Source organism: Lichenostomus cassidix, chromosome 3 (genome assembly GCF_008360975.1).
Source record: "Lichenostomus cassidix isolate B80296 chromosome 3, HeHo_3.0, whole genome shotgun sequence".
Classification (NCBI taxonomy): Eukaryota; Metazoa; Chordata; class Aves; order Passeriformes; family Meliphagidae; genus Lichenostomus; species Lichenostomus cassidix.
In genome coordinates this window covers 31,164,297-31,187,012 of record NC_139483.1, presented here as the reverse complement: position 1 = coordinate 31,187,012, position 22,716 = coordinate 31,164,297, and the positions used below count along the sequence as shown (strand labels likewise).

General features: G+C 40.0%; 2 protein-coding genes across 13 annotated transcripts in view; one reads left to right on the top strand and one right to left on the bottom strand.

The window, feature by feature from the left end:
- SDCCAG8 (SHH signaling and ciliogenesis regulator SDCCAG8) overlaps positions 1 to 17,998 on the bottom strand; it is a 107,137-nt gene extending 89,139 nt beyond the window's left edge. Inside the window, exons 1-8 of the mRNA XM_085056698.1 lie at positions 16,846 to 17,998; positions 8,488 to 8,652; positions 8,301 to 8,383; positions 4,726 to 4,839; positions 4,193 to 4,318; positions 3,756 to 3,896; positions 2,334 to 2,398; positions 128 to 313 (exon numbers count right to left, since the gene is read on the bottom strand). Of these exons, the coding sequence (XP_084912824.1) occupies positions 128 to 313; positions 2,334 to 2,398; positions 3,756 to 3,896; positions 4,193 to 4,318; positions 4,726 to 4,839; positions 8,301 to 8,383; positions 8,488 to 8,652; positions 16,846 to 17,998 (2,033 nt within the window). The remainder of the gene's footprint in view (positions 1 to 127; positions 314 to 2,333; positions 2,399 to 3,755; positions 3,897 to 4,192; positions 4,319 to 4,725; positions 4,840 to 8,300; positions 8,384 to 8,487; positions 8,653 to 16,845) is intronic.
- CEP170 (centrosomal protein 170) overlaps positions 17,482 to 22,716 on the top strand; it is a 94,734-nt gene continuing 89,499 nt past the window's right edge. For 6 of the 12 annotated variants that reach the window (XM_085055163.1, XM_085055159.1, XM_085055157.1 and 3 more), the window contains exon 1: positions 17,483 to 17,673. The gene's annotated coding sequence lies outside the window, so the exon portion shown is untranslated. Of the gene's footprint in view, positions 17,674 to 22,716 lie in introns of all 12 variants that reach the window. The other 6 variants (XM_085055162.1, XM_085055161.1, XM_085055160.1 and 3 more) reach the window with 2 other exon arrangements.

The window sequence follows — 22,716 nt, the reverse complement described above, 5'->3', positions numbered from 1 at the left end:
CCACTGATTTCAGCATTATCATCCAGCTTGGGAGTATACTGTTCCATAAGGGCACATCCCTCCATGCATGTAACCCAACACACAGGCAGCCCTATCCATTTAGGATATTTCTCAATCACAAACCTACCTGGTCAGCCTCTCGATGGTCTGCACGTGAGCATTGCAATGAGTCTGTGCAAGAACAGCCTCGTGCTGAGCACAATTCAGGCACAGACCACCAACCCGGCTAGAATATCTGGCTGAAAGTGACTTCTGGTGTTTCAGCCTTCCTTCCAAATCTTTGCATGTCCTCTGAGCTTCTGAAAGGTCTTTTCTAGAAAGGAGAAATAAAAAAATATTATATGTGAAATTAAACATTTCTACAAGTTGTATGCATATACAATTGTAAATGTAACCTAAAAAGAACTACAAGAATCTGTGAAATGGACATTATTTTACAGATTTCAATAGGCTAAGGAGGACTTTAACAGAGAAATAACAGTTGAACTGCCCAATCAAATTTATTAATAGACAAAACAATACTGTGTCAATTTGTTTCTTCCCCCTGTAGTATCAGAAAATATTGAAAGGCAAAGAGAAAACTGTTATATTAAAATCTTGTAGGCTTACATATTGTCTGAACACAGTATAAGATTTATTAGCAAAAACCACTATCAGCTGTATGAATATTTCAATACTCTAACAATTTTCTGCTGTTTTTATTAATAATATCACTAACTTCATATTTATTCTCTACTCTCTAGACAAGAATCCAGATGTATTCACTCAAATCCAGCAATGTAAACAACTGGAGGTCAAACATGTGCAGAAAAACAGGCTAAGTTCTTTACTTGTCTCCAAAATTTTTACCAGGTGCTCAGAATTTTCTCCAGAATTTCCAAGCATGTGTCAGGCTGGGGAGCTCGCAAGCAATAGGAATGTTAACACCAGGAAGTTCCAGACAAACGCACTGTGCACATATAGATCAATTTGACAAATTGTGCAATGAATCCAAAGCTTTGGGTTTGTTATGCAGGCCATCTGGGCAGCATACACATAGGAAGTCTGACACATTCTGCTTGCATCGGATTTACTGTGCACATGATATACACACTGCATGCATTCTTATTTCCATCTGGAAAATCTTCTGTGCACTTTTTCCAATTTTAGTACTTGGTCTATTACGTATAATCCACCATAACCTGAACAGAATTTTCTGTGCATATATCCTCAGACAGCCATGGTGCAACGAACCTATTGTTGGAAAACCTTGGGCAGAAATCAGCAAGTCCTGTGTACATTCGTGCTTGAAGTTAAAAGGAAAGGTAGTCCCAGTGAAAACCATATAATTTCTGACTTCAAAAAAATTTAGCTTTACAGAACTTACAGTTTGCAAGATCATGCCTCTTAGGAGAAATCAAGAGGCTGAATAATGTACTTGAGGAACTTTTCAGACAACCTTAGATTCCAGTAATTATTTCTGAGTAAATGTAACACCTCAGGCCAAGGGGGGGGAAAGTAAAAATTGGATTATACAGCTGAAATTTAAGATCCTCCTTTACATTTACTAACACAATTGGCTCTGCATGTTTCATGTTTCATCACTGCAGAGAGCATTATTTTAAACTTGTCTCCCTACCAGATATCTCTTTTGACACACACAAAAAAAATCTAGCATTTTCAAATACATGCAACCACAATTTATTTAGGGAAAAGCATAATTAAACAGATTTACCAGCAGTACCATCAATTCCTGGGTGCAGGGGGAAGTTCAGTCCTGAAAACCAAATCCTAGACTGGTTGCCTCTTCCTCTGTTATTCCACAGTTTGCTACCTATTCAAACCTTGAATATTTTGAGGAGTACATGAGGACTTTCAAATATTTTTGTTTTTAAAGATATGCAGATCACATGGCTAGAAACTGTAGCATGCCTGCATGCTACAAAATTATCTTTTCCTGCTCCAAAATTGTTATGCACCCTAAAGAAGTGTGACGCTTAAGATCTCTAAAATTGGCAACATAAAATATTAGTAGAAGGCAGCTAATTATGCAAGTCCTCACACAAGTTAAAATTGTAACTTCTCTATTTTCTTTGGTCCATCAAAGAGGGTAAAAAGGATAAGACATTTTGCATTGTTACTGTTACTATAAAGTAGCAGAACATTCAATTTTGCTACATTTATATTTGAGAGAACTTAATAGAAAACACATTTTAGGGGTCCTATTAGAAGACACAACATTAAGACATTCAGGCATTCTCTTAGTTAAATTCAGATTAAGAGTGCTTCATGCTGTTATGTAGTGATAGTTTATTAAGGACCATTTTAAGGTAAAAAAAAACATTTCACTTTACCTTAGAGAGTGTATTTGAGCATCAAGGACATTGACTTTTTCTTGATAAAGAAGTTTTAGCTTCTCCTTTAGAAAAAATAGGAGAAAAGATATGTCTTACTTTCTTCATAATAGTCTTCACAAATAAACCTAGACTTTACCCACATTCTTCTCCCCTGAGGACATAAACCTGTTGAAAAACTAGTGGCAGAGAAATCTAAATATTTCACACTTCTGAAAGTCTAAAAAGTGAACAACCCTCCCATTTTTTTGTTTCTAAATAGTTTTTTTACCAGATCCTCATATGGCAAATTGTTTCAGCTCCAACTGCAGTCCTCATTTCCCTACAGTGATTCACAGAAATTGATGATCATGTCTAGAGTTTGCTCTTGCTCTCCCACAAGTCAGCAGATATTAAAAAGGAATTATGAAGAACTTCAAGTACATAGGCTATTTAGTTATAATACAGTGAGTTATTGCCTAGTGAAGAACTAAGTATATGAATCAACCACACCCATGTGAAACAGAGTGGTGATAGCAAACCAAAGTACTACAAATTTAGCTCACAATGATGCTTAGAAAGAAGTTACAATCAACATGTTTCTCTTGCTTTAAATGTGGCATATGAAGAAAAGAGCAATTACTGTAAAATCTAGCTTTCAAACAACTGCAGGCATCAGTGACCACTGAGGTCTTCAGCTACTTCAGCTAAAATAATAGCATAAAAATAATAAAACTATATTTCTTATGAAAAACACCCAAACCCCCATATAACTAAGAATTTAAGTACCCTGTAAATTCCACATTACACAAATGCACATGGATAAAATACATCAAAACTTTTCAGTTACCAAGTTTTTTCCCCAAAGATAGCAACATTACCCTACTACTTCAGAGCAAAAGGAAAATCAACATCTTCTCAAATTAAAATTACAGGAAGAGACAATATAATCTCTAAATTACTAGGATGCTTCTGTATCTCAAAAAGCACCAAGTGTGTCATTGAGCTTAGGGAAAGCAGATTGCACAAAGCTACTTTTATACCTTACTGAGCCTGTGCTGCTCCAGGAGCAAAACAGCTCATTATGAAAGAGCTTGTGTGGAGAGCTACATAAATTACTCCAGCTACTTCCCACCTGCTTGGGCACTGTGTTACTGCTAAGAATCTCCACAGTACAGTGAAGCCATCATCTTTAAATAAGAATTATCTCTGGAAAGTCATCATCTGCAGATACAACCTGCCATCTGTGTCTAACTGCACAATAATATTAATTAGGGTATAATGAGAAGATGAGGTTTAAGAGAACAAAATTTGAGCTCAGATTAAAGTTCAGTCAACTAAAACTTCTCCTGTGTCTGTTACAAAGTTGATCATCAGAACTCAAACAACAACAAGGCACTGAACAGTTTTACAAAGGACTCCGCAAACAATGTTAATACCAACCAGTTCTACATGCCATATTGTTCTGTCTTCAGAAGCTGCTGTGACAAAAGCCTGATCTTTCTTTTGTGCTGGTGATGAGGTGACAGGCTGGTGTGTGCTACAATCTTTGCCACTGACAGGCTGGGAATTCTGATTATTTGCCTAAAATAAAAGTATTAATGCTTCAGTTACGATTATGCAGGCTGGTTTTTTTAAACAAATGTACTTATGTAAGTATTGAAGCTTATAATCTTCAGTAGAATATAAGAACCAATAAACAAGTTATTTAGGCTAGCAACCTATGATAATGATGTTACCCAAGGAAATCCATGCTTACAAATTCTCATTAAATTGTGACTAAAATTCTGCTTGCAGTCAACCATTTATATATCATCCCATAAAAAGAATCTGGCCAGGTCTTTAAGCACTGATTTAAGCAACAAAAAATAAAAACTCACTGAGGCATCTAGAAGGGTTTGTTCTCTCAATGTGTGTTCTGCAGTTAGGAATTTCAGTTTCTGATGGAGTTCCTCATTTTCAAGTAAAACTGCCTGTTCTCGATCTTTCATCTCAGACATCTCCTCCTATAGGATAAAGGAATTGCATTTATAAGGCTCCTTAAGATGGCTATCAATATTGAAATACATCTTGACACCAAGAGTTTAGACTAACATTCTCAAATATTTTAACCCTTTTTGAGAGACTAAGAACACTCAAAAGACAGATTTTGTAATTTTGCAGCTTAAATTCCCATAAAACCTCTTTTAAAAAAGGTTTATTTGTATTTGTCATAGGATGTAAAAATGTCTTTGAAGATCCATAAACACCAGACACCAAGACACAGGCTAAGGAAGGGATCTACTGAACTGCATTTGGCTCAGTTTTGGTCATTACAGCAATCAATCTCAAGTCTAAGTGTAAGCTGCTTTTAATGCAGTTCTTCACATTAGGGGGACCAGGGTTTTAGATGTTCAAATACATTGTCTGATACCTTGTAAAACTTCACTTCTGCTTCCAAATGGTTAATGTACTGTGACTGATCATTGATTATAGGAACAAGGTCGGAAAGGGCTGGTAAGTCTCCAGGCACAGCTTCTGGGGCTTTCTGAAGGAAGGAAAGAAGAGCATCTGTTATGTTCTGGTTCTCCATATATTGCAGTAAGATGTTGCTTGCACACAGAGTACAATCTACAGTTTTCTGGTAAGGATTCAAAATGCACACAGACTTGTTAATGGAATCTTCTCAGAGGAAAAACAGGTACATTTCTAGCACTAGTTCACAATTTTGAAGGAGAATCTTTATGCCTGTCTCTATTTTTGAAACTCATACAATTCTAACACCTGTGATTTTGCGTCAGAAACATACATTTTTGTGCAAAAATGTTCCATGATATACTTCTCAAATATAACTGAAGTCTAAAAAAGATTCAGAGACCTACAGCCTTGTTTTTAAATATTACTTTTGAAATATTCACCATTCAAAAAAAAAAAAACCAAAACAAAAAAACCCCACAAACTAAAAAAAAACCAAAACAAAACACACACACAAAAAACCCCTAAACCAAGCTACTAATGGCTAGCTATTACCTCTACGAGTTATCTTCTCTACAGGTTCTTCCAAGAATGCATTAAAATTCCCTGTCCAATCTTTATAAGGGTATAATCCTTCAATCAGGATGAGGTAAAAGTTTCTAGCAACAAAAACTTTACAGTCAAATTATACCATTTATAACTATTGGCTGTCTTAAAGGAGGGAGACTTGAGACAGACTCTGCAACTAGGATTGCATAGAAAAATGGAGGATATTCAGAACCATCTGAGAAGGAATTCCAAATTTTTAACATATTCTGCCTGGCTTAGTACACATAAGCCCCATGTTCTATTGACTCAGAATTCACCTTGATTTAAATTCTTAATCCTAACTACTTCATAAATCTAAAAAAAAAGGAACCACACTTGTTAAAGTATATATAATATAGACTTGATAATATTTGTAAGTCATCTGGTCCTCTGGCTCATCCCTCCCTCTTCTCTGAAAGTGTAATGAACACCTTGCAGCTGAGACCTCCAGCTGCCTCCTTGAAAAGATTACACCACCGCAGTGTTAGAAAATGTGGAAAAACTACATTTCTATTATTTTTTACTGAAAAACAGTACTAATGTTTAACCTGAGAAACATCACTGTAATGTAAACAATAGTGCTAAAGAATGTTTCACTAAAGAGAAAATAACAGTAGTATATTTTCTAAACACAAAAAGAACAGAGGACCTCTGTGACATTTTTTAACCTTCTTAACAAAGTAATTGTTATAAATTGATTATAAATTAATTTGGGATTTTTTAATTAATGTTCTCACAACATAACATATAACAGGGTGAAAGAAGAGAGGTCAAGGGAGGCATGCATTTAAATTAGGCCAAATATTAAAATCAGAACGGAAATACGCATCTGATTAGCATGAATTACCAAACAATTATGCCTGCATCTAGGAAATGCTGTTCACATTCACATATTTAATACTGAAAACGACTTATAAAATATAGATGCTTAGCAGCTTTAGACGCCAGCATTCTACATGGTTACAAACAGTTTTGCCAACATCCCAAATCATTTGGCCCATCAAAAGTACATCAAAAGCTTGTACTTCTCCAGAATGCCTCAAATTTCAATCATCTAAACCCCAGAATCAGAGAAACTCTGCCACTCTATAAACTGGCAAGAAACAACAGGAATCCATCACATCTCTAGCTATAACAACAGTGTCAGGAACAGAGGCTGGGTGCAGCTAGGTTAGCCAAAACCCAGCTTGCAGAAGTGCAGTTGTTGTGTGAAGCAATCTTGCTGGGCCTTGACCTCAGGTGATGAAGTGTAGAGCAAAAGGAAAATTTGTGTCCAAATTTTCTGGGTGTAATCAAAGAAAAGATGTACTCATTTGGTGTCTATTGCAACTTTAACCAGTGGGCAAGAAAAGGGAATTTTGTTAAGACAATAAAATTTATGTGTATGAAGTGTGGTAAAGGTTATTAAACAGTATACTTTTTGTGAAATATTATATTTAGCTATAGATCCTACAGTCATATACTATTCAGCAGTCATCAGGTATTTCACTCAAAGCAAAAGGTTAAGGTTGCTTTCCTTGACCTTTGGGAAATTGGATTCTTCTTATATAAGCAGCATTTCTGCAGTGTCCACTAAATCAGCAGACAAGCTTGTATTTTATGAGGGTTTGGGCTTTTTTTGGCATGTGTGCACTTTTGCAGTTCAACATTTTTTTGAGCTATGCCTTCAGAACTATGCCTTCAGGTCTGTCTTCAGATCACTTTCATATCCTCAAGCAGATGGAGGACAGCTGCAAAGGAGAATAAGGCCACCACTTCACAGAATATCTCTCACTGGAAACTTCATGAGGAAGAAATGGGACAATGCTGTACCAATACAGTAAATTCCCATTTTTACTCTGGTTATTCCTCCATCTTTTAATCTACTCTCTGAAAGCACTATCTTATGTTTCTTTTTATCTAAGAAAATTTTTAATTTCTATATTTCTAAAATCTTTAATTCTACTAAAACTTCCCAATATAAGTAGAAAACTTCACTAAAGATGGAATAAAAGAGTCTTTCGCTCCCTTCCAAGGCTAAATACAAACTGATACTGATTCACATCATGCCAAGGTCAACCAATGATGCATTGATCCCATGAGCTACAAAACACTAACTCTTCCCTATGCCATTATGAGGTAAAATACCTGGCAGGACAACCATAGTAAACTTGTGAATCTTAGAACACTCAGAAAAGTTTTAACTTTAAAAAAAATTCCTTAACATCAGGACAGTAGGGCTATGCTCATTACACAGGCTGAAAGCTGCACAGCAGGAATTCAGGCTTTAGATTATTCTGCTGCTAACTTTGACAGCAAAGAGCTGTTTGTCTTGCTTAGTATAAACCAAAAGTAGTCAGTGTAGGCCATCAAAAGATAAAACTGCAACAGTGCCTTTGAATTATTTTCCTATAGAGATATTAGCAACTAGCAGCTGCTCTGTAACTGAACTGTGCATTGCACATTCTTTGGTGCAGTTCTATTTCAATAAAGCTGCATCTGAGAAGCCCATCTAAGGGCGTAAACAAATTTTGACAGACACCACTGAATTTTGGCAGAGAATTACAAAACCTGTTTTTATGTGAACATCTCAAATTCTTTCAAGAAAAAGCATAGTTACAGCATAAGAAGGACATTGAGTATCCCTAAGTTGCAGTCAAAGGAAAACAGATGCTGCTTTTTCAGAAATTTTTCCGTGTTGTCTATCCCAACTATTTTCAAAACAAAAAGGATGGACGACCACACCACCTGGTCAACACAACAGGAGAAATGTCTAAACCCTGTATTATAGATTCCTTTTTCTTCCACTATGATCATAAGCATACCAAGGTCTGGCCATAGTCTCAGGAAGCTCCCATATTTAAGGTTGTAACAATGACTCAATGTTTCTTTTTCTCCCTGTATATTATAAAATCAACATGCATGTCATTCATTCAAACAACACAAATGAAACCAGAAGAAACATACACAGAATGACTTCTTCCTTCCTGATGGAGATATTTCATCTTCTGTTCTTGCTTGGTGTTGCAACAAAATTTTAAGTTGATTAGCTAGGAAGAGATAGAAAACATTATAACCAATAAATACCTTTTTTCATTGAAATTAGTGTAATTTCTTACAATGTTTGAACCATTTGCTTTCAGAGTAATCTTACCTGCATGACTGGGCTGCAGTTCCTGACTGGCTGCATTCCCACAGTCATCCTTGTCCCTGTCTGCATTGTCCTTGCCCTCATCCACAGAGGACTCGTTAAATCCATTGCCATCCTCACCTTTTGCCAAGGCATATTTCAGTTGAGAGATGCTTTCACTGGCACGTTCTAAAAAAATCCCAACCACATTGTTAGCCACAATAAACAACACAGAAAAAATATTTACTAGCTGATATTTCAAATGGGAAAAAACATGTGAGAACTACATTCAGCATGTGTCTAGCTTGACTACTTGACCTAAACACAGACACTGGAAGCAATTACCTAATGCAAACAGACAAAACAACTACTATATTTACAAAATATTTACAAAATATTTACTATTTTTTCAGAGAAGTGCTATAAATAGCATCTTAGCCCCTCAATACATTAGGACTCTGCAGCAGCACAAGTGAGAATATACTTGACCCTAAAATATTTCATAACATATGCACCTTCCACACTCTTCAATGAACCTAAAACTCATGCTACATTTTGTACAATGTGCAGGATTGGGAACCAAGAACAGTATCTTTGCATTTTTCACACAATGAAACAAACACTGGAGTAAATGAAGTAATAACTCAGCAAACTGAGCCAACATAAAACAGTTATTTAATAAAGACTGATGATTTCTGAGCAAGTGTGAAAAATAAACAATACACACTACTCTAGGAAAAAACCCAACAAACACAACAAAAGACCTCTATCCAGATAAATAGAAATATTTTCAAGAACTGACTTACTGACAGATGATACAATAAAGGTCTTGTCTAATGTTCAATATAATTTTTTATAATTTTTTTTAATTTTATATTCCTTTGAAAAAATTTTTATTAGATTCAGCTGACTTCACAAAAATCATAAATGCCAATCATAATTGTCACATCACTCTGATAAAGCTGAATATTTCCAATATGCCAGGAAAGAAATCTCAGAGATTTGCAGCTGAGAGAGGATGACAACTGAATTGGAAATCACAAAATATGGGCTTTGTTTTAAATGACGATACATCTAGTTTGCACCACTGGACCTCAGTCAGACAACTCACTTATTACTTCTGTATTTCACCTGCCGCTGTAGTAGTGAGATGGGTATTTCATTTTCTCCCCATCGAGCAATGTATATACTACCTACAAAAGACAGAGTAGTAACCTAAGTAGTGTGGCTTAATGCAATGCAGAACAAAGCAAGATCTCCACGTTCTGCTGTAGCACCAAGTAAAACAAGAAAATGGCTTCTACATAGTCACAGAGCAGCAGTCACACGGGGTGAGAGTCCTCCAACACCATTCACAGCCACTTGATGAGAATACAAGGACACTTGTTTGTGTTTCTCCTAAGTAATGCCACAGTCATTTGTGACTATCAGCCACAACTCCTCTGAATGAGAAAAGTTTCATAAACGGTTAATAGTTTTTAATTTAAATCAAAAGTCCACACTCTGAAAACCTCACTGAATTTCGGAAACAGGAAATAACAGCCATTTTCTTCATTTAGCCCTGAATTCTTTGGAGGGCTACTCTCCCCTAAGCCTACCACATATGAAACACAGGTATAAATTGATATGATGCATAAATAAGTAAAAATATTTTTTGTCACTGGCAAAAACCTCTTCAAATAATAATCACAGTTAAGCATTTGCTAGGTAGAATTCAGAAGGCATGCCTCAGAGTACATGCTGCTGTAAAAATGTTAATAGCTCTTTTCTTCCAAATAGAAAGGTAAATAGCAGTTCAAGTCAGAAAGCAAAAGCTAGATAAGGATGGCTGCCTTCACTTTATCTATTTTTTCAAGTTCACATCATCTTGACTGAAGTTGGGAAATTGATTTTTTCCCCCACTGTAATGGTTTTCACCACTTTTCCAGTCTTCTCTACTTGGCTGTAACTTAACAAAAGCCTATAAAATATAAATAACCCCCCTCAAAAGCATTAGATTTAAGAACATGGTTCTCAGTCCAGTAGGTCAACTGTCACCCTCTTTTTTAGCAATTCTAACTTCTTAATAATAACCTGACCCATTTCTGACCTATTAATCTTCTCTCTGCACTTATTTTTCAAGCCCAGTCATCTTAAGGCTCACATCACCGTTTCTGGTTATTCTACTCTTTAAGCGATTTAATATAAAACAAAATATAAAAAGCACATTTTAAACAGTAATAATTTAGTAAAACAAACCCAAATACAATTCACAAGGCAATGACTAAATAAAGAGGGGTTTAAGTCAAATATTTCACTTTTGGCATACTTAAGCTCCTCATCTTTTCTTGAGCATTCCAGGATGCTATGAGGGCGGAAAAGCTAATTGAGAAATGGCAGAAGAATCTCACTGATGCAATGGCTTAGATATGTAGCAAACTATGTTGCAACCACTTCTTGCCAAGAAGTGTTCATAAGTTATCATGTGGTGTGTCATCTGATAGCAATACAGTTCCTTCATTTCCCCATTCCCTGTAGATATTTGTCAGAGAACCCTGGAGTATCAGTATTTCCTCTATAGTCAAGGGACAAAGAACAAAGAAAATCAAACCATAACCAACCAAGCCCATATATACTGGTTTTCCTAGAACTTCTGTCTCTTTGTAATATAGCTTCTGAACTCCAAGCTACTACTTTATCCCCAAAGATAACATAGATCTTACACGCTGTCCTCTTTTCCCATAAACACACAGGGCAGTAGTAGTGAAACACATTAAAACCATTATCAATGGCACACTGATGCATATTTTTTTTTACTACATTTTCCTGCCTCTGGAATAATGTCACAACATTCTTGAAAGCTTCATTAAGTATTTGCCTAAATTTCTTAAAAACTTGTCTATCTCCAAATTACAAATATTGCTGCCATAAGCAAACAGCACTGGGAATCTGGGAATTAGGAGGTCCCAGTGGTGTGGCTTTACATTCACCAGACACCAAAGAGCTAGCACTTACTTCAGTAAGAGTTGAACTGGATGCTTCAAAGGGAATAAGTACATTACAGCCTTATTTTTAAAAAGTAAGGAACCTAATTTTGGGCATTAGGATAGAAGACAATGCATCAATGAGTGGAAAGATTATGTTTGTTGTTTCTGCCAATGTAAAAATATTCTTTTTAAATATGAAAGAAATTGAAAAAACCACTGTGGATGCAAACTACTGGACATAAAAAAACCTTTGCTTAAAGAAAACATGACTAATTTTTTAATTAATTCAGAAGCAATTAAATTTTAAGTGCTCCCACATTCAACATAACTTTTAGTTAAGCTACTTCTATAACAGTACACTTTATATTAAAATGTAAAGTGAAAACATACTGCAAAAATTGCTCACATGCAGCACTATGATTTGCATATCAAAATCCATCACCATCTTTCTTTTCAATGCCTTAACAAGACTCCACAACTAAAATCCAAACATGTATTTCTGTTCTATGATAAAGCATCATTGATGTGCTATTTCCTATAGGAGCAACTGAGGATGTAATTGAAATTGGACCCATGTGGATTGAAACGTCAAAAAATAAAAGTCACTATTAAGCTCTTTGTTTTTCAGTGTTTAAAGGACCTGAGATGATTATGAAAGAAGACAAGCTAGCACCCAAATTTGAGGGATCAAACTCAATGCATTAAAAGAAAACAAAAGGCAACTGCTCCACAAAAATGCTGCCAAGTCACCAACTATCATGTATAAATCCCAGGCAGCACTTGCCACAAGGGACAGGCAGACAACTTTTCTAACACTTCAGCAATACACAGCTGACCAAATATCAAAAAGACAGAATTACATTACTGCTTATTATTCCACAGACAGAAGCAACCAGCAATCTCAATCCAGGATCAAGACCATACTATTCCAGGTACAAAGTTATTCCTATCCCTCAGTTTATCAAAACTGGATTTGACTGAGTCCAGTTAAGCATAATACTTAAGACAAAACCAATAGAGCCATGACTGAAACACTAATTAATGTTGAAAAAGCACATGACATATATTCTACATGATGAATAAATACACTTCCATGCCCTGAAAGAAGCACTGATAACTAGAGTTATTTTCTGATCTCATTGTATCTACAAAATCTAAGTACTAGTCCCTGAAAAAATAATATAGGTATCATTTTCCCAGAGAAGTATCTTTGTATAAATATAAATGGTCGATTTCTTTTTTTATTATGTGGATGTCAATAATACTGCTAAACTATTTTTTTTTACATTAGAGATAGATTAAAGATCCATTCAACTTAAAATAACACAAAAAACAAACCAAAAAAACCCAATAAATAGAAACTAGAGTCGGGAGACTCAGGAAGAAAATATGACATGAAAAAGGTAGCTGTATTCCCAAAGTAGTAATCAGCTTTGCAGGAAACAAAAAGAAAAAAAAAAAAATCAGTGTGAGAACAATTTGCCACTGAAGTCAAAACAGAAAAAAAAAGCAGAAGGCATTGAACTGGGTTAGCATTGCCTAAACAAGAGATGTTTTTCAGGCACTGAACAGAACTCTTTAAAAAGAGTACTCCATTAAATGAAAGCACCAAAGCTACCTCATTCATGAACTCGGAAATGCCATAGAAAATACTCTGGGAGCAAAAGAACTAATCATCCAAAACAACAGAATTGCCTGAAAGACACGAAAAATAACTCCAGCTGGTGGAAACATTAAGCAGCATAAATTGAAGAAAATAAATGGCAATGATATGAAAAGTTGTCTTAAGTCACCTAAAGCTAACAGTCCAGTTCTGAGAATTTCTACCAGAACATGAAGTTACTGGCTATAAATCCAACAAACAGCAACACCTTCTGATATCTCATGGTTCCAAATCATCAAACAGCCTTAGAAAGTTTGGAAGATGGAATTACACTGGTTCTTTAGGTCTTAAAAAAACCCAAATCAAACCACTGTAGAATTTTTGTGAAACAGTAACTCACAGACTAATAGACGAGGTAGTGAAAACAGAAAGATTATGCACATTTAAAGAAAACTTGCCTGTCCAAAATGAGATCAACATTTGTTTCTATTGACAGCTAAAAGTCTAAAATATTATATCATACACCTCTTTCAGAAAAGCATTTCAGTCAAGTAACTGCTGAAAAATACTAACATTGAGAATTTGCTTATAAGTTTTTTTTGTGTTTAGCACATCTTACTTTACTCCCCATTCTGACATGCAGCTGTTCTTTATTGGCTTCCAAACACAAGTATGCCACTGTGTGAGTAACACACTACATGGCAGTTTTGAGACTAAAAGCATCCTATCTATCACTACCTGTGCTGCTAGGATTTTACATGCCACAAGGAGAAACACCAGGCTGTTCATTAGTCAGGCCTCAAAAGATCCTAAGATGTGTAAAATGCTTAGCTGTTTCAAAACAATGAATTCTTTTCATTTGGTTTCTTGGTCCTTATTGCTGCTTTGCATTCTGTGAGAAACAGGTAGTTTTCAGCACAACTTTTAACAAATTATCATCTTTAAAAGCACAGGGAGCTGCAGCAGTCATTGTCACACGTTCCTAAACCAGCCCTTCCTACAGAGCATAAAGCACTTGCCTAAGGTCTAGAAACCCTCACATATGAAAGTCTCCAAGCATTGCCCAGTTCCTTTTGACAGACTCTCCACCCTAAAAAGAACACAATATGTTCAGAAGAATACATAGAAACAATTGTCAAATAAAAATAAATAGCCTAAGCAAAAAAAATTACAGTCACAGATTACCATTTAGAATGTAATTCTCAGCTGCTTCAGTGTCACAGTTAACTCGTAATGATGGAAACTGGGCCACATGCTCCTTTTTTCTAAGATGGCTTTGACTTCCCATCTCTCCTATTTTATTTTTGGAATCACATAAAGCAGCCACAAAAACTTTATTTGTAGAAGTCTTATATTTTCATCTGCTTCTCTTACAGTTTGCACCTCCATTCTCTGAAATTATGCAGGACACTACACTCAGCAATGCAGTGGAATGTAATTTCAGAACGTAATTTCCACAATTTCCTAGGGCAGACTTGAAGACAAGATGTACCTCAGTACCTAAGGATGGTTTGCCCCTCCTTTGCTCCTGCTCTTATACTATCTCAGGTCCAACAGTGAGCCAGTGCTTTTTACACAAGAGGCAGAAATCTCAAAATAAAAAATAAGCTTATAGCTCTCTGTTGAAGGAACCAGAAAGATGCTAGAAACAAAGAAGTGGACTCAAAATAGTCTTCTCAGTTTACTCCTGTTAGGAGAAAAGGGGAAAGTGACAGGAAGGTATCACACTCTGCTCTTGGCAATTCACATTGTGCCTGCCAATCTTCAGTTATTACAGCAGCACACCACTTATTCTCCTTTACAAAATACCTCTACTCCCTTGAGAATAACTGTTTATTAAAAATACTATCTCCTGAAGTTTTTAAGGTTCATTTGAAATTGTCTCAATCATGTGAAAGCTTACACAGTAACTAGTAACCCCAACTGTAGAAATACCACACTCTTGACTCACAACATTACAGACTTTCATCATACAAGGCCAGGAAAATCTACATTACAGAACCTTTGTTATTTTACCAAAGCCTCTCTGCTGGGCTTTAAGACAAGTTAGATCTTAATCAGTTTTCTTTGGTCCAGCTTTCTGCCCTCTGGCCACCAGACTCAGTTTATTGAGCACTTGGGCTCCCAGTCTTCTGAGGGATTTCCCTTTGCAACAAAGGACACTGCACTGAAACAACCAGTTACTCTTTGAAAACTTATACAGCCTTCCATCAAACTGAGTAAGGCTGTAAAATTATTCTTCTGGTGTCCAACATGGGTGCTGATAACCTGTTGCCATGAGCTCAGCCTGGGTCCAGAGGATGTCGAGCATTTCAGGCAAGTTAGAAATGCTTTATTTCAAAAACATCAAATAATGCCCAAAGCATGTCACCTAAAATTGCAGAATGCAGATGGGGAGAAAAATCTCAAGCTGTATAACTATGTAAGAAAAATAGGTAAAGCATTAGATTTGACAGCTTTGACAGTAATGATGATCCGCTTGTCCTACAGTGAATTCCTAACACTGGTGGTAATGACGTGAAAAATGCTGTACAGCTCAAAGGAGTTAACAATTGTACATCACTGAGAAATAGAGAGGTTGCTTGAGAAATATAATGGAACTCAGGTTATCTTGCCCTGCATTCAGGCTATGTTTGTGCATCACCCTATTGATTTCTATTGAGAGGCATCCCTGGATTTAGGAAATCAAAACTACCTTGGCGTTGCACAAAAAGAAAATTCTTCTTTCCCAGAATGTGAAGGTGAAAGGCTCACCAGAAATTCAGGTTCTGAAACTATTTAAAAAACATAATGGAACCAGAGTAAGAGGATCCAGTTAGAAAAAGATAAAACGCAAATAAATTGTATTAACAGAAGATATGCATCCAGTGTATCCATTAGATATGGTGAGCTTTAACAACAGTCTTAAACACAGTAAAACAGCCCTAATACTTGTCATCCTAACTGTTCTGCCACAACTGTTAACTGCAAGTGTCAAGTAGCATTACCATGCCCATTTCATCTACAGGAAAAGTAAACAGAAATTATTCCTCAAAGTTCTAACTTCCGGAACAAATCAAATCTACAGTCAATGTAAAGAACTGATGCTCTTTTGAGAAGGACATACAAAATGCTTGCTGAGAATCACGTTATCGAACAGCTTTTTGACAATATTTCCGTTGTTTTATCCTTTTTTTTTTTTTTCAATGTTATTTCCTATGCCACAGGAAACATCACAACAGGCCATGAGGGGGTGCTGTGCCTAGAACACAACTTTTTCCACCAATAGACTGACATACCCACGAACTATCTAGTGGCTTTCTTCAGAATCTGGGCAGTCACTGTGCCCGGCCAGTGACAGTCTGCCGGCTGGTAAAGCCCAGGTGTCACGGCTGTCACACTCAGGTGCTCTGTCAGGCTACACATCACGCTTCTTGGACAAGGCGGCAGGCGTGAAAACAGCCCATGGCATGAGAAATAACCACTCTCGTTAGAATCCATTTGTACGCTCATCTCTACCACGACTAGAATCCCACGTTTCAAGGATGGCCAAAACCCTCTCACGAACCAGAGCCCCACCCGAAGCAGAGCCGTCCTGCCCGAGCCGAGTTCCGGTGAGAGGAGCCCGTGTCACAGCACGAACGGCTCCGGCGGTCGGGTGTTGGAAGAAGCAGGAGCAATTCCCCGGGGCCGCCAGCGGCGCCGGGAGCCGCACGCCTGCTCCAGCCCGGCCGGGCGCTCCGGGGCGGGGGCAGCCGGGAGCGGCAGAGCCTGCCAGCAGCCCCGGGTGGCGGCTGGAGCGGCCCGCCCTCACCCCGCGCCGGTGCCGCTCACCTCGGAGGCGCCTCTGGTAGCGCTCCAGGGACTCCTCCAGGGCGCGCTCCCCGCGGGGCGCCCGCAGCAGGACGCCGCCGGCTCCCGGGGAGCAGCCGGGGCTGTTTCCCCCCACCGCGGGCTTCCCACAGCGAGACTGGGGGAAGGCAGTTCCACCCGTTCTGCCTTTCTGCGCTGGGCTCTCGGAGGAGCCACCTGCGGGAATCTTTGCGGCTTCCGACTGCCGGCCGTTGCCGCCGGCCGCCGCAGCTGAGCTTGGCAACGCCGGGAGTCCGTCGCGCCTCCCGATGGCGGGAATGCCGCAGCCAGGACTACAAATCCCGGCATGCACCGCGCACAGGGAGGCGGAGCCCTCCTCCCCCGCCCACCCCCGGACACTGGGGGAGGGTGGTCGCCGCAACCCGTCTCCCCTTTGTTGTGGAGCGCGGCCGCAGTCGCGCGTGCGCACAGCACTGCCCGTCCGCCTACGCCCTCGGGCCGGCATCAGGCTCAGCGCCGGTCCCACGGCGGTCGGGGCGGATCGGGGCGGGAAGCGCCGCTCGCCTCCCGCCATCGCCCGCGCGGGGAGAGCCCGGGGCCCGGGCAGCGCTATTGTCTGCGGCCGGCGCAGGCGCAGCGCGGCCCCGCCGCCGCTCGGCCGCGGCGCGTGCGCAGTGCGGCGCGGTGCCGCGGTGCCGTTAGCCGCCGCTATGTGCAGGGAATAACGCCGGGCCGTTGCCAGAGGGACACCGAGCGCTCCGCCCTCGCTCCCGCATCCCGCGGGATGCCGGCTCGCTGAGCACCCGCTAGCGACGGCCCCTCCCTGGCGCGGCGAGCCTCCTCGGAGGGGTGAGTGAGGATGATGCTGCCGCCGCCGCCCCGGGGTGCGGGTCGGGTGGGAGCCGCGGCGGGGAGAGGGGCCGCGGTCGCGGTGGGTCCGCCCGGCGCCTATTGTGTCAAGCGGCCCGCGCCCGGCGGGAGCCGGGCGGGCTGCGGCCGGCGGAGGGGGAGGCAGCACGGGCTGGGCACAGCCCGCTCCCCCTCCCCCGTCCCCGCCGGGCCCGGAGGTTGCTCCGCGCCCCCGCCTTCGTTTGCCCTCGTCAGCGCGGGGCGATCGCCGGTGCCACGGGGCATCGCCTCGGGCGGGATGCGGACGGCATCCCGCATCTGGCATTTGATGCTGCGGGATCGCGCTGCCCGCGTCTCCCTGCCCCTTTCCGCCCGCGGGGCGCCCCTGGCACACCCACCCATCCACCCAAGCCGGGGTTGCGCAGCCTCGCCTCCCGCCGGCGGATTTCCGCGAGTCCAGCGGAGACCTTTCCAGAGGTTTAGTTTTTTATTTTCGGTTGCCCCTCTTTCACTGACTGCCCCGGGGGATGTTTATCCGTATTTAAAAATCAGTGACAGCCTTCTTCTGGGGTGCGGCGTTTCCCCCCGTCTCCCTAAAATAACATCTTCTGTGAAAGGGTGATGGAGAAAATCTGCGGGTTTCGCCTTTTCGCCTATTGCGTATTTCCACCCGACGAGTCAGGTCCCCTGCTTCCGAAAATATCCTCCCGAAGGCGTGAGCTTTTCCGAGGCGCTAGCCGGGGAAAACACCAAATCAGGCTTTTTGTCCCCAGTAGCGAGGAGCAGCCCGGGCCCACTTGGTGCGCCCGCCGTGGGGACGAACGGGTTACTGCGCTAACAAAAACCCGATGGCGATTTTCGAGCAGAAAGCGGCGTCGCAGCGGAGGGAGCGGGCGGCAGGGGCGGGGCTGGGGCGCTCCCGGGCCCCCTGCTCCCCGCGCCGCCGGGCAGCGCGGCCGAGCCAGCCGGGAGCGGGTGGCGAGCGCTGCCTGCCAGCGTTTGCCGCGATGTTCGGAGCGCTTCTTTCACCTAAGCCGACAATTAGCCCGTCAGCGCTCGCGGCTTGATGGGAAGAAAAATGAGATGTAGATGCTATGCTGATGAGTTGCAGATGCATAAGGATTGCGTTCTTGTGACAAGAGACTAGATAGCATCCACTGATCTGCACTTGGAGGAAATTATTTTCTTCCCTGTGGAAGCAAAGGTACTCATAAAATATTTAGGTACTTTGAAAGAAAAAAGCCTGTTCTAGCGCTGCGATGATCATCTTTTCTCCTTTGGAATGCCATTCAAGGCATTGTGACAGCGTTCTTGGCCCTGGGCTTGCGTCTGTAAAATGATATGTGGGATGGGACAGTTCTTGTAAACTGAACTAAGACATGATTAAATATGCTGTGATTTCCTATGATTAATTTCCTTTTGGAAATTACTTTATGTCCAGATGCTGAGAAGTCTGTCTTACTGAACTCTGCTAATATGGAAGCTCCTCAACTTAAAATTTTATTTAATGGGGAAAAAAGTCAAACACTGCAAGGAATCTCCCTTCATTCTTTGATTACCGCTTTTTTAAACACTTTGTCACCTTCATTTAAATGTTTAGTTGTTGTTGGCTTTTTTTTTTCTTTGTCTGAAGGAGGTCAGGAAGGCTGGCTGAACAGAGAGAATGGTGCAGCTGGGGATACAAAGAATTTTGTCAAAATCTCAAGAATCTGGAAGCTATTTGTAATGGTTCAGATAAAAATGCTTTCTTTAATTCTTGTTAAGAGAAACCTTCTGACTTATAAGTTGTTACCAAACTTTGGCATGACAGTGCATTGTTTGGAGGGTGGTTTTGACCTATAGCTATTTCACATATCTACTCTGACTTTTGAAAAAAAAAAAGGTTTCTTTCTTTATTGTGTCTCATCTTCTGTAATGGACTTGACTGGCAAAATTTCTTAAAAAACTTTGATGATAACATACAAGCCAGAAAAGATCCAGGTTAAGAAAATGAATTGCAAAAGTCTATGTTTGATTGTAGGTGAGAGCTTGGAAGATTCCTTAAGTCCCTGGAATGAAACCCAAGGCATGAGTAGTTGCAGAAATGGAACTTTGCATTACTATTTCCAGTTCTTGCAATTGCAGGGAAAAGGTATTTATTGTATATTGATACCATAGTATCTCCTCAGTTCTCCTAACAGGACAGTTTCCATGTTAGCACTGCTTTTCTTAGCTTTGCAGGCAGAATGGAACTGAGATACAACAGATTGTTTTTACTTTAGCTAGAAAGCAAAGAAAAACTGTGAAATTCTGGTTTTCCTTTAGAAAATTCTCAACAGGGGAGTCAGATATGAAATACATGCAGTTAGGAGATTTTCTACAAGTAAATTCTGCTATCTGCTTCTAGGACTTGTGAGATTGTAAAAGGACACAATAGCATGCACTTCCCCCTCTTTGAAGAATATGCTACATGATGTAGTAAAAATTGATTCTGATGTGACCAAGAGACTGCAATTTGAGAAAAGGAAGTTGTTTGTTACTGAGGGATGGAGCTTCAAATCTGCTAGCTGGGAGCTGGGGTCAGATGTGTGTCTCTCTTCTAAGGTGCACATCTTCCCTGCTCTAATTGAGCCTGTGGGGGCCTTTCATTGTCTGTTAGGGTTGTAATGCTCCTACTGAACGCCTGCATGTCTTCCCTTCTAGTATTGATCTTTGTGTATCCATGCATTTTCAAAGGACTGGTCTGCAGAGAGCAGCTTCCTTCAGTGCACAATGCTAATGTCTCCCTGGATCACAGTCCATCGAGGGTGTTGAATGGGGCAGGTGTCATGGAGAGACATAGTATGTGATCAGGTGACTTAAACTGTAACACAGTGCATGCAAATAAGGGTGGGAAGAGGGTTGTTTAAACGACTTCATGGATGTCTGTTGTACAGTTATGCATAAAATATTAAAATAAATTGCAAATGCTTGGTTCTGTCTTGTAGTTTAGTTTCTCTGACTCTACCACCAGAAAGCTGGGAAGCTGTTTGTACTCTACAGGGGCGTTTGTAGGTAGAATGATCTTTTTAATTAAAATTGTGTTTGACCTTCAAAAAACCCATATATTTTAAATGAGCATATATAATTTTTTGTCATACGTCAAACCCAGTTTGTCCTAGAGGTTTCAAATAAAAGCTGCCTATATATTTTAGCAGCTTGTTGACATAATTAGATTTCAGATGGGGAGACCTGTGTTTGGGAATGTACTTAGTGCTGCATCACTGAAATTGGAGTGTGTCCTGCCGGCTCTTAGATTGTGGGTGAGAAGTAAGGGAGTAGGTGGATATTAAAGAAGCTGACTAGTCATTCTCGTATCTTAATGCCTCTGCATGGAGTATTCCCAGTTACTCCCTCTTCCTTGCATTTGGTACAGCATGGCTGCACTGCTTTGTTGCAGTGACTCTGGTAGTTTTCGAACTACATGAGAAGTTAATTCACTCCATTAACCCAGCAGAACACTATTTCTTTTCTTTTGGTTTTGCTTTTTTTTCTCCCCTTCCTCCCTTGGATTAGCAAATTGAATTATCTTATTGTGTGGTCAGAGGAGTGCCAGAGCAAGTACACAGAACGGGGACAGCAGTGTCAAGCCAGGAAGAGAGGAATACTCATTTTTCCAGTAGCAAAGATACATTTGATCTCCTTTACTGTCCTATATGGCTGTCCCCTGTACCACTGCAGGCTACTGTGGTCAGAGAGGAGGTAGGTTAAGTATAAATCCAAGAAAACAGAAAATTAAGATACTGGGTTTGTTCTTTTTTTTAGTCTTTATTTGAGGTACTTCATATGTAAAATGTCCACAGCCACAGACTAAACATTCAGAACCTATCACTGGATGAAAAAAATGTTTCTCTGGAAAGTAAATGTGAAAAGAGGGAGGAGTAGTTTTTGTTAAGCCTTGCGGCCTTTACTAGGATAAGCAGGATTTTTGTTCCAGGCAAATGTTATCTTCTCCTTTTTGGAATTTAAGGATGTAAATTGTCAAGTATTTTCATAATTTTGTCTCTCCTGTTTACTAGTTTTGAGGTGTGTGGCTTTTGTGATTGTAGAAAGGTGCTAGTAGGTAGGGGTTTAGAGAAATTGTGGGTTTTTAAAATCAAAACAGGGATTAAAACATAGTTTTTATACCCCGATAATTTTTTCTCATGTGAGGCCAACATCTATCAGCTTTGTTTCTCCTTCTCTTTTTCTCCTCTGAGAACTTGTTACTGAAAAAATAGACTTTTCCTTAGCTAGTGGCTTTGCAGAGCTTCAGCATCATCCACTGGTGGGCATGGTGGGCTGGTTCAGATCCAACAGCTGCAGCTCTCTTACTGTCTAGCTTCTTTGGTTGGTTCTGCTGCTTTTATTGCAAGGTTTGGTGATTTTGTGATAGGGTCCTCTGTTTACTTGTTTCCTTTCTTTTGAACTAAAATGTTTTATATTCTGATCTAGTCAGAAAACTTAAACTTAAGAGGGTATTATCCTTGACAAATAGCTGAGTCTTCTGAAGCCTGTGTGGTGTGTTTTCCAGATCTCATTTTGTACTTTATTCCAAATAAAATTCTGTTTCTGCTTATTTTGTTTCTTTCCAGGAAGAACTGCAATTATTGAGCTTTTCAGAGACATAATAACAGAAGTGGTGCCACTCCCTGGCATTTCCAAGATGTTTCTTTGTGCATCGGATATTTAGTTGGTCTTCAGCTGTGGTAGATGAAAAACTTGTAATCAATCCATTAGCAAATCATTATGGTCTGAAAGTAGTAATACACTCAGTGCATTAAATCAGATGTACTTGCAACTTTTCTCTCAAAATTACATGCCCAAATAATTTTGTTGATGATCTTTCTATTCATTTGCAAATACTTGGCCATCTAAATATGCATTCTGTTCTGTGTTCAAAACCAAAGCCTTTTCAATTATGTCTTACTTGTCTTCTTGTAGTGGGTTGCATTTCAGAATTAGGAAAAAAATGCAGGAAGTTAGAGTGTCATGATACCTTTTCAGTTTTCTCATAAGCATACATTTTTTCTGCTTACATTAATC